At 41.1% G+C, this 11,423-nt stretch overlaps 1 protein-coding gene across 2 annotated transcripts in view; it reads left to right on the forward strand.

The window, feature by feature from the left end:
* PI4KA (phosphatidylinositol 4-kinase alpha) overlaps positions 1 to 11,222 on the forward strand; it is a 54,552-nt gene extending 43,330 nt beyond the window's left edge. Inside the window, exons 41-55 of one of the 2 annotated variants that reach the window (XM_027892119.1) lie at positions 203 to 370; positions 954 to 1,007; positions 1,769 to 1,889; positions 2,186 to 2,315; positions 3,751 to 3,821; positions 4,077 to 4,149; positions 4,326 to 4,396; positions 4,949 to 5,058; positions 5,661 to 5,765; positions 6,230 to 6,355; positions 6,632 to 6,752; positions 7,430 to 7,589; positions 8,547 to 8,636; positions 9,500 to 9,583; positions 10,524 to 11,222. In XM_027892119.1, coding sequence (XP_027747920.1) covers positions 203 to 370; positions 954 to 1,007; positions 1,769 to 1,889; positions 2,186 to 2,315; positions 3,751 to 3,821; positions 4,077 to 4,149; positions 4,326 to 4,396; positions 4,949 to 5,058; positions 5,661 to 5,765; positions 6,230 to 6,355; positions 6,632 to 6,752; positions 7,430 to 7,589; positions 8,547 to 8,636; positions 9,500 to 9,583; positions 10,524 to 10,575 — 1,536 coding nt within the window. In that variant the 3' untranslated portion in view covers positions 10,576 to 11,222. The remainder of the gene's footprint in view (positions 1 to 202; positions 371 to 953; positions 1,008 to 1,768; positions 1,890 to 2,185; positions 2,316 to 3,750; positions 3,822 to 4,076; positions 4,150 to 4,325; positions 4,397 to 4,948; positions 5,059 to 5,660; positions 5,766 to 6,229; positions 6,356 to 6,631; positions 6,753 to 7,429; positions 7,590 to 8,546; positions 8,637 to 9,499; positions 9,584 to 10,523) is intronic. The other variant, XM_027892120.1, reaches the window with a different exon arrangement.
* Positions 11,223 to 11,423: the final 201 nt, after the last annotated feature.

Below are 11,423 nucleotides of genomic sequence, written 5' to 3' on the forward strand. Positions count from 1 at the left end.
CTGAGAGGTGAGGCAATTCCAGCAGTTAGGTTTCCATGGAGAAAGTGCCTTGGATAAAATAGCCATGGTTTTTTAAAAGAAAACATACCATGTTTCACTGGCCCTGCTAGAGGAAGGTGTGTGGTAGGTGTGTGTCTGATGTGCACTACCCAGACATCAGTGAGTGCTTTAAACTCCTAACGTGTCTGACCTGCTTTTTCAGTACCTGGTTACCTGGCACACGATTGATGCTGATGCACCTGAGCTGAGCCACGTTCTGTGCTGGGCACCAACAGATCCACCAACTGGCCTTTCCTACTTTTCAAGCATGTACCCACCTCATCCTCTGACAGCCCAGTACGGGGTGAAAGTCCTGCGGTCGTTTCCTCCGGTGAGTTCCAAGAAAGCCTTAACACTGCAGGGGAAGTCCTGGCCTGGGTCACTGTGGCCAGGCTTGCTTTTAATGCCATGGAGAGGTGTGTGCTGAACGGGCCCAGCACCCTGCAGAGTGGGCACAGCAGAGTGGCCCAGCACCCTGCAGAGTGGGCACAGAGTGGGATGAGAAGCTGAGGTTGATTGTCCCACGTGATACTGACTCATTTACTTGCAACTTTTTTGTCGTAAATCACCCTAAGCTGAATTGCTCAGGCTGCCCTCCTCAGATTGTTCCTTTTGAATCTCCTCTCAGTGAGAAGGTGTTTCTTCTAAAGCAGCAGAAAGCTGGTTTTTTAACACTTGTCAGACTTGTATTAGGACTGTGAGTACATGATTATTAATGATATTTCTGAGGGGAGTAGCTGGACAGAATAATACCTTGGTTGGAGGAGATGGTATATATTTAGTTTAAAATAAAGAGGCAGTGGTATTTTGTTTATCACCTAACTGAAGGGAGCTTTTTCTCTGTGCATGTGACCCATCTTCCCTTCTGTATACTAAAAGAAGACAATAAAACCCTGCCATCTCTTGTCTTTCAGGATGCCATTTTATTCTACATTCCACAGATCGTGCAGGCACTTCGGTATGACAAGGTGAGAACATGAAACAGCTGCATGTTAACAAAACAGATTTTTAAGGCAGCTTTTAGACTTGAAGCAGCAAATAAGACAAAAATTAAGCTTGAACTAATGCTGTTTATTATTGTCCTATATCTAATACATAGAAGAAAATAACTGTCTCTAGAGCCTGGCTTGCTTTGGATACAACTCTTTTATAAACAGGTAAACTTGAGAAAGCAGAGGTTATGTAGCTCATCTGTCAGGAAAGAGATTTTATTAGGCAAGCCCCGGATCAGGACTGTCTGAATAAACCCTCTGAAGGTCTGCTTGAGACAACCAGTCATGAAATTAAGTCATTATCCTTAATAATTTGGCTGTGGAGTTAAACCAGAGAAGAAGTGTAGATTTGTGGTGTTACAGGAGCACACAGTGATGCCAGGCAGGACCAGTGACTCTGTTACGCTGGGCTTTGTGCTGTGCTTTGCACACACACTGGAAGATGCTCTAAGCTCAGAGGTTTGAAATCCAAATAGAACAGATGGAAAATGGCACAAAGGTGGGAAGGGGGTTGGTTAGAATGACAATATAGGTCAATAATAAAGCTGAAAGCAGTTTAGTTCAGTTCCCTGCCTTTAAAAATACACTGTCATTCTTCAAAGGTCTTGAATGAGAGTGCAAAGGTCTTTTTTCCATCCATTTGATGCTTCCTGGGTTTGAAGGAAACCTGTTAAAAGCAGTAATATTGAGTCTGTTGTGATGACCTCTGATCCTTACTGAGCTGGGTGTGGTTGCAGATGGGTTACGTTAGAGAATACATCCTGTGGGCAGCTGCCAAATCCCAGCTCCTGGCTCACCAGTTCATCTGGAACATGAAAACTAATATCTACCTGGATGAAGAAGGACATCAAAAAGATCGTGAGTGCCTGAAAATATAACCTGACTTGACTCCTTTCCTTGTCTTAGTTCAGAGTAAATCTCCTTCCTGCTTCTTTCTTGGCAGGAAAAATGCCTTTAGCTGGAAGTTCTCTTTCATTCCTAGACGTAGGGCCCGTTGTGCATCAGTGCCTGACAGAGTGTCAGTGGAGACTCGGTGCTATTGGCATCAGTGCCTGTTTGTGAACACTGCCCAAAGGTGGTTATTTCCATTAGCTGTAACGTTTGGCTTTCAGAAATAAGCTTCTGACACAGATGCTCCCTCTTCTCACATGCAGCTGACATTGGGGAACTTCTGGAGCAGCTGGTAGAGGAGATCACTGGCTCGTTGTCTGGCCCAGCCAAGGAGTTCTACCAGCGGGAATTTGATTTCTTCAATAAAATCACCAATGTTTCAGCCATTATCAAGTAAGTGTTGTACTTCAGAAATTGTGCTCTTTTGGGGCTCACTGTTCTGTTCATTACCAGTTCCTAATTAAGAGGCTTTTAAGAGTATTGAGATAGTGTTTTCAGGAAAAAAAAAGAATTGTTTGTATGATAATAGATTTTTTTGGGGGGCTTAAATGTAACGTAAGAGTTGTAGTAGGATTAAAAGGCTCTTTTTAGCTTGACTTGCAGGGATAATTCACCTGCTGTGATCTCAGTGTTCATGCCTTGACCAGCAGTCTGTCTGAAACAGCTACAACTTCATGAAATTGTAATTTTCTCTTCTCAAAGAGATTTCATTGTGCAGTGCAATACCACAGATTGCTCTTTTTGTACATGCAAGTATTTTCTCTTTATTTCTAAATTGTATTTATGGAGAAAGATTTGATGTCATAAACATTGGACTGTTGATCTCCTGGAACTCACAGAGAAATTCCCACTCTTGACTGTAAATTTTGCAATAAGATGCATAATTTAACTTTGATAAAGTTTGTCAGTGGGGGCAGCAGCTCAGCACACGAGCTCCATGTCTGTAAGTGGGGTTTCATTGCATATTTTTAAAACACTCTCTGGTGTATGAAAGTATTTGGAAGTCATATAAAATGTATTTTCTGGAACACAGAACACGCCTCTCTGAAAATGAAGCTTTGCAAATCACCAGTATAAAGGCATCAGGTTAAAGGACACTTACAGGACAGGAACAGCCCAATGTTAGGGACTGTCTCTGTGCACGTGAAGAAGTTTTAACCCAGTGGGATGAGTTTAAAGGAGGGGATTAGGAGCTGAATGCCTTGATATTTGGGATTAAATCAAGCGTGAAGTCGTGTTTGAGCAACTGATGATAATTGTGCATTTTGCCCCCCAGCCTTAGAATGAGTTTTATTTTTGTGCATCTCTAGTGTAAAGACAACACAGAGAGGATGCTGTTTGCTTTGCAGATGAAAGAAATGAATAATCTGTGATGATTTAATCAAGTGTTATGTTGCTGCTTCGGTAATCTGCTGTACTGCTTAAAACTAGAGCATAACTAATACTCATCAGCTGCCTTATCCTGGAGTGGGTTCCACAAGGGAAAGTTTTGTTGGCATAGCTATAGTGGTGCTTACAAAGGTATAATAATTATGCTCCAGCGTCTGTGTCAGGAAGAGCCTTCATGTATTTCACTCACATCTTTTATGCTGTTTGAGTTTGGCAACAACTTGTGTGTCAGATCAGTGTTAAATCTACAAAGCAAAGACTGTAACGTTGGTTAAGATCGAAAATGTTCTGGTCAGGTATTGAACCTGCAAGTTCTTTAGAAATGGGGAAGGAAAAAAACGTTTTGAGGGAAGTCTGTGTAAGTTTGGAACAAATTTGAGGCTGGTACATAGAGTAATATATAGTATGCAGATAAATAAAAGATCATTCATCTTTCTAGGCCATTCCCTAAAGGAGATGAAAGAAAAAAAGCTTGTTTGAGTGCTCTGTCCGAGGTGAAAGTGCAGCCTGGTAAGAAGTGATTTAATCATATAAAAGTGTGGGCTTCTGCTTTCAACATGAATTGAAAACTGCATTTTCTGCAAGCAAATCTTGAAATCTGTGTCCTTCGTGGCTCACAGACTGTAATGGCCAGATTTTCCCTTAACATTTTGTTTAATTCAGAACTATGTACTGAAGTTATAGACACTGACACCAGTTACTGCCCAGCTTGCACTGTCTCACCAGCCAGTGGATTTGTTCTCAGCTGTCTGCTCCATTTTGCAGGCTGTTACTTGCCCAGCAATCCTGAAGCCATTGTTCTGGACATTGATTACAAATCAGGAACTCCTATGCAGAGGTACCACATGCTCTTGTCAATTCTTTATGTATGTGTGTGTGTATATATATATATATATAAATTTATGAAGTTACCACCTAAAGTTACCATGATATTCAGGTATTTTTTCTATATAAATTCTTGTTTGGTTTATACTCATCATCATCGTCATCATCTTTGTTTTTGTTACAATTTAGTGCAGCAAAAGCACCCTATCTGGCCAAATTTAAAGTGAAACGATGCGGAGTCAGTGAGCTTGAAAAAGAAGGTTAGTAACTGCATCTTAATCACTGACACTCTAATTAATTAGAGTCAGCAATTCCTTTAACGTTGCCTGCTTTTATTGACCTGTACTGCTGCAGTAAAATTATTTCCATGTTGATCTTTATCTGCAGTGGTTGAGCTGAGAAATGGGACTGTATCAAAGAGAGATGAAAATTCTGAAAATTTAAATCCTTTTTTAGCTTCCAGGAAGCAAGCCACAAAGGGATCTTGAAGTTTCACAGTTATTTCAGACTAAAATAAAAAGCGATTGTCTTTTCTGTTTTTTAAACTCTAAGAAATACCAGGTTTTGGCAGTTTTTTCTCATAATATGTTTTTGTGGGATGCTCCAGCTGACCGGCTGAATGCAATGCAGGCATTTCTCAGGTGTGTCATGAGCACTAATTTGAGATGTTCCAGTTGACAAAGGATCTTATGGTGCCCGGCTTGCGAGGCAGAAATATCTGAAATGTTGTGGGCTAGAGTGCAGAAGGCGTGTCATGATAGGAAGTTACTAATGAAAGGCCACTCTGGGTTTGGTTCGTGCTCCTGTCGCAGGTCTGCGCTGCCGTTCCGATTCCATCGACGAAAGTGCAGAAGAGAAGGTGGACAGCAAGAAGATCTGCTGGCAGGCTGCCATCTTCAAAGTGGGCGATGACTGCAGACAGGTACAAAGCTGTTGGCACTTACAGAAGATGGATTTGGAGGTGACAAAATGCGGGAAGAAAATTATTTTAGTGTAGAGATATTTTTTGTTGGAACTTTGAGAATCACCACTAGTTATGGACTGAGAGAGAGAGCTGTGTTGTACCCCTGGAGAAATAATGGTTCAGTAGGAAAGGCCATTCTTTCAAGACAGTTTGCAGCGTCTTACAATTCCTTTTCAATTTTTCAGTATTTACTGTTGGTAACGTAGCAATAGTTCCCAAGGTGGGATCTTGTACCTTGAAGCTTGATGGGTTTTGACTGAGAGGGAATATTGGTTATTATCTCTGGAGTTATTAGTAGCCCTCTTATCAAAGGGTGAGGGAAAGTTTGTTCTTCTTAAGTCAGCAGTTAAATCATCAGTGTTGTTTGCTGCCCATCTAAACAGCATTTATCACTTCCCTTTCTGATTTCCCCCAGAGCCACAGTGCACACACGAGCACTCATGTGCAGACCTGCTGGGGCAGCTTGATGTGCACTTCAGAGTTCTTCAGAGCACTTTTGTAATCTCATTTATGCCCCGTAGCCCCTGCAATGCTTGTGCAATTTTTCTCTTGTATGACAGGACATGTTGGCTTTGCAAATCATCGATCTCTTCAAGAACATCTTTCAGCTGGTAGGCCTGGATCTCTTTGTGTTTCCATACAGAGTGGTGGCCACAGCTCCTGGGGTAAGTGGGCAATTAAGTGTAGTGCTGTAGAAAATAGTTCCTAATTAAAAAAGACCTTTTCTTCCAGCACATATAAAAATTCCATACTGCAAGGAAGTACTGCCCACATCATTTATGCCAAATATTTGAAGTACCAGCAGTAAAAAAAGCTTTGCTTTCCTGCTTCCTGCTTTTCTAAAGCTTTTGGCTCTGAAATTTTGCTGCTCGTGGTTATTCACGTTTGCTGTTTGATTGTCGGGACTACATTGTGCAAGTCAGTGGAAAGTCACAGAGCTCATCTTAAATTGCACGGAAACCCTAAAATAATGGATATACTCCTTTTATAACAAACTAGACATTTGGTATTTAGTGATCTCTGGGCTTCCCCACATTTCCCAGAGGACCTGCATGACTGCCAGGAGTCATGAACAAAATATATTTTGGGTTTGTGCTTTAACAGAGCTGTTTCTCCTCTCGCCCTCCAGTGTGGTGTTATTGAGTGCATTCCCGACTGCACATCCCGGGACCAGCTGGGCAGGCAGACAGACTTTGGGATGTATGATTACTTTACGAGGCAATATGGAGATGAGTCTACCCTTGCATTCCAGAAGGTAAAATACCAGTTGGCAAGCACAGCAGAATCTCAACTCAGAAACATTCTAGCTGTAAGAAATAATGACAGATAATGGAATAACGACTGCCATAATGCTGTGTCTGGTTTCTGATGCCGATAATCCGTTTTTAGTGATGAGCGAGTTAGCTAAAGAAGTTACTGCAGCTGTAGATGGATGGAGAATATCACTGAGCATTGCTTCAAACTAAAAACTTTATTCATCTGTATCATCTCCTGATGGAGAGTTATTAAATTCCCTCTGTTGTTTGTACAGGCTCGCTACAACTTCATCCGCAGTATGGCTGCCTACAGTCTGCTGCTGTTCCTGCTGCAGATTAAGGACAGGCATAATGGCAACATCATGCTGGACAAAAAGGGACACATCATTCATATTGGTCAGTCATATGCACATCTGAATTTCAGTCTTTACCTTTCCCTTCTGCTGTTATCAGCTTATTGCTGATGAAAGACAGTAAGGCAGTAAGCCATTTCCCTTTGGAGATCCATCTATTTACTGATTTCACAGTTGGGAAAAGTACGTGGATATTTCTGTGCCTGTTCAGTGTTGTGTATTTGTGTTGGCTGCTTCTGTTTCAGTTTAGCTTTGCAAAGTTTAATCAGCTTCAGGACAGTATATGCACACACATGTGTGGATTACACATATATAACATACTCATGCATGCATACACACAGATGTGTGTGTGTATATATGTGTGTAATTACAGAAATGTGTCTTTGGGTTCCTTTCATCACTGTATGGGTATGAATTAAACCTGACAAATAAATTTATATAATTTTGTGAGGCTGTAACCTCTGCTTTACCTTTGCTTTTCTGGAGCTGCACAGATATTTCATCAAGGAGTTTATTTGATATCACCATTCTTACATCTATTCTAATGTCATGGTGATGATGCTTTTGTTGGTGTTGCTACACTTCACCAAAGCTTTTTTCCAGTTCTTGTTAAAGTGTTTATATTAATGCATGAAATCCACCTCTCCTTTCTTCTGTCAGCTTTAACAGCACACACCATTCACCAACAAAGTTATGAGGCAGTTTATCTTTTGTGCACAGATTTCGGATTCATGTTTGAAAGCTCACCTGGTGGAAACCTGGGCTGGGAGCCTGACATTAAGCTGACAGATGAGATGGTGATGATAATGGGAGGAAAAATGGAGGCAACGCCATTCAAATGGTTTATGGAGATGTGTGTCAGAGGCTATCTGGCAGTCAGGTAAGGTGCTCTTAACTGCTCAAAAGTGGAAGTGGAAGTGCTTGCATGCCCAAAACCAGATGAGAAGATGCATAGTAATAAATCTTTATCTGTAGGGGGCCTGAGCCTGTTGGACTGTCCTGTTTACATCTTGCAAACTTTGAAACACCATAATAATCCTACTGTTTTACAGCTTACCTTTGTGGTATTTTTTCTGTCCGTACTTTGTTTGAAAATTTTATATATTCAGTTCAAAAATGTGATGTTACACACATTTCCTCACATGATTCAGTTACTTTTGCATATGGGTGGGAGAAGGACAGTACAGTAAAGTCTAAATAAAAGCTCTTTCTATCATGAGTTTAAAGTATTATTGAGATTATCTTACAGAATTGAAGTTTCTTCAGCTAGGAGCCCCAGAGGGGCTGGCTTGGAGTCAAGATCAGTTTGGTTCCCTGAGGGGGAAGCTGTCCCTGAGTCTGGACAAAGTTTCGTGCCAAGGCAAATGTGTCACCCAAGTAGTAGAGCAATAGCTTGGTAGATAATAAATGTTCTGAGTAGAAAGACAAGAAGGAAACGGAAGCTGGGCCGATGTAGCAAAGAATTACACAGACTAATTAGGAATTAAAAGATGCTATGTTCCTGTTGCTTTCAGCCTTCTGTACTGTTTTGGTGCACTGCTTCACCTTTTTGATACCAAAGAAATGTTGTTTGCTAAAGCACTGCTTTGTGTAATCCTCCAGATTTCATCTTGCAGCATTCTGAGCGTTTGGGAGTCCAGCAATAAAGGAGTGAAATTTAATTAAGGTGACAGATTGCAAACAATGGTGTAGCTTCACCAGCAAATGTAAGAGGATTAATTGTGTTGATTTAATTACAGGAAAAGGTGTGATCCAGCTCGTTGAACTCCTCAGCTTGCCTGCTGTACCTGCTAAGGCTGTTTGAGCGCTGTCACCTTTTTGTCCCCTTTTCCTCTAGGCCTTACATGGACGCTGTGGTCTCTCTGGTCACACTGATGTTGGATACAGGGCTGCCCTGTTTCCGAGGGCAGACAATCAAGCTGTTGAAGTAAGTCAGCCTGTCTGAACTGGAAAATGTGTTCATAGGTTCTTCACAGAATTTAGACTGCCACAGCTTGTGCAGCGAGTTTAGGTGTCGTGCTACTCAAATATCTTAAATGTCCTGTAGTTGCAAAAAATAGGAACTTGTTTATAGAATATCTTAGAAAGGAAGAATTCCAGAGAGGCCATTCTGTAGAATTAAGTTCAAGCTGTTCAGTGACTGTGCAAGTACAGGGGTTATCCTTAAGTTTGTAGGACTAGCAAAATAAAACTGTAAAGGAAAGATTTGCTTTAACTGAGAGATGATGTGTGGCAGAGTCTGATGTCCTCTGAAATGGTGTCAGAGTCTGAATAACAGCATCTTAAAACTTATTCTACAGATAATGCAGTACTGAATGGAGCTATGAGATAACAAGCAACAGCTTAGGCAAATACAGTTTCTGATGTGACACTTCAAACAGCCCTTCAGGTTTATGCCTCCACAGTCAACTCCAGAGTGAGCAGAGTTAGCTCAGCATTTCTTGTTTTTAACGTTCTGCAGTTTCCTAAAGATAAGCACAGGTTCATGAAGTGTGATGGGCTGGAGTTTAAGGGCAGGACGAGGTACGATCATAATTTAAAACAGCAGCTGCCTCAAAAGAGGGATTGGCTGTTCCTGGAGTCACCACGAGACTGATGAAAAGTTCACAGCTTCTGTCTCCACTCCTAGACTAACAGTAAGTGCTTGTTAAGATGTATGTAATTTGTACCAGGTGGTATCACAAGAAGTAGGTACTTGCAGGAGCTGAGCTTGCGCAAAGACACGTTTGTATCACGTCCAAAGGAAACTTCACTAATTTTCTCTTGCTTTTTGTGATTTTCTCTATACAGACACAGGTTCAGCCCCAACATGACTGAACGGGAGGCTGCAACTTTCATCATCAAGATCATCCAGAACTGTTTCCTCAGCAACAGGTTTGGCATCTATGCATGACTTCTCCCTGTGGCTAAAGGAAGGTCATCAGGCTTTGAGCAGAGCTGAAAAATAGAGTTTTATCAGTCAGATATCAAACATTTATGAGTTGTTGATATTTAGATAGTGCAGGATAGCAGCTTTACTTCTGAACTTGATGCATCTCCTCACTTTTACACTGGGAAGGAAGACTTAAACTAAAGCTGGGTAGCCCAAAGAGTAAGTGTAATAGTTAAACATCTTAAGTCCCTGTTTTATTATCCCAGATAATACAGACTTTGTGGAGAGTCTAATACAAACTTGTGTAGTTTGATGTGTGGTCAGCTCAAGACCAGCACCACTCACTGGCTCAGATAGAGCCCCTCTAGAACTGAATTGGATGTTCCAGTGCTTGCTGGTGCACCTGCTCAAACTCTTGGATAAATACTGGGGGGGTTGAAGGCAGTGAATGCCCAGGGCCAGCTTAGTTCTGACAAGCTTGAGCCTCTCTACCTGTGGCATTGTTAGCCTGTGACCTGAATAAGCTCTGCCCGTGGATAATTGAGTTATGTGTAACAAGCTGAGATTCGTTTGCTCAGCCACTCATCAGAGATGCTGCTATTAATGCTGTTATTTCCTCTGCACTTGTATTTTCAATATTAGCATTCTCCTTAATTAAGATGGCTTTTATTTCCACATAATCACGTCTCCATGTGGCCCTGATGATCTTGCTTTATTTATTATACATTTCCTAGTTTAAACAAGAGCAGGATGTTTTGTGCTGTCATAACAGTAACTGGGCCTTCATAATGCCTTCAAAGCGTGGAGGGCTAGTTTTGATCTGCAGCTGATTTCCTTCAGTCATGTTTTGTTTCTGTGGCATCCTGATTAATGTTTCTGTGACAATGGGTGGAGTGTTATTTTAAACTTTGACTTACTTCTGGCTTTGCTTTCCTTCTTTAGGAGTAGGACATATGACATGATCCAGTACTACCAGAACGACATCCCATACTGAGAAACGCTAGAGATTCACTGCCGAAGCGAAACGTGCAACCCCGTGCCCTCACTCCAAACTTGTGATAAATAGCAGATGCTCTGTCACACCTCGCTATCTTCCATCTTCTGTGTGTGTGTGTCTACATGTGGGTACAAGTTTCCTGGACAATGCAACAATCAGTCTGATTCATTCCTTTCTATACACCAGGTTATATATATTTCTGTTTTTCCCTGGATTTTTGGAGTTGGGTTGCAATCAGAATAAAAATTGTACTATGATTATGAATGTGTGAAAGAGGCAAAGCTTGAGGAGTTTGATAATTTTTCATGCAATGCAAGGATTTTATAATACCTTTAAAACATAAATAAAACCCTTTCCTGCACAATCCCACAAAATGCCATGGAAGGGAAGGGTATGGATTTCTCCTTGGAAACAGAAATGTTAACCTGTTCCAGTTTTACTGTAGAAAAAGCCTGATAATCATCCGAGGTGGTGATGTCTGTGTAGCTGTGTTCATACTTTGCACTGTACATGGTCCCTGCTACGTGGTCAGTATTTCATATGTACATGAAGAATGTATTTTTTCCTTTTGTGTGTTTTAAAAGAGAGACTCTACTGAAGATATATTTAATCTATAAAATGTAATAAAAGATCTTAGACTTTGTGTCTGTTGCAAATCTTTAGGCCTGCGCTGTTTTTAGTTTATTAGACATGACTGTGCCCATTTTTGTACAGTTCATTATTACTATGACGTTTCTTTCTTATGGAGAAATCTGATTTCTTCTTCAGCTGCTTGTCCATCTTAAATGACATTTTTTTGTTCATCAAGTAAGTATTTTGTGCGAGAGCTGAAACACAGGACCAAG

Source organism: Empidonax traillii, unplaced genomic scaffold (genome assembly GCF_003031625.1).
Source record: "Empidonax traillii isolate 1590-97213 ecotype Southwest subspecies unplaced genomic scaffold, ASM303162v1 scaffold338:size1951571, whole genome shotgun sequence".
Lineage (NCBI taxonomy): Eukaryota > Metazoa > Chordata > Aves > Passeriformes > Tyrannidae > Empidonax > Empidonax traillii.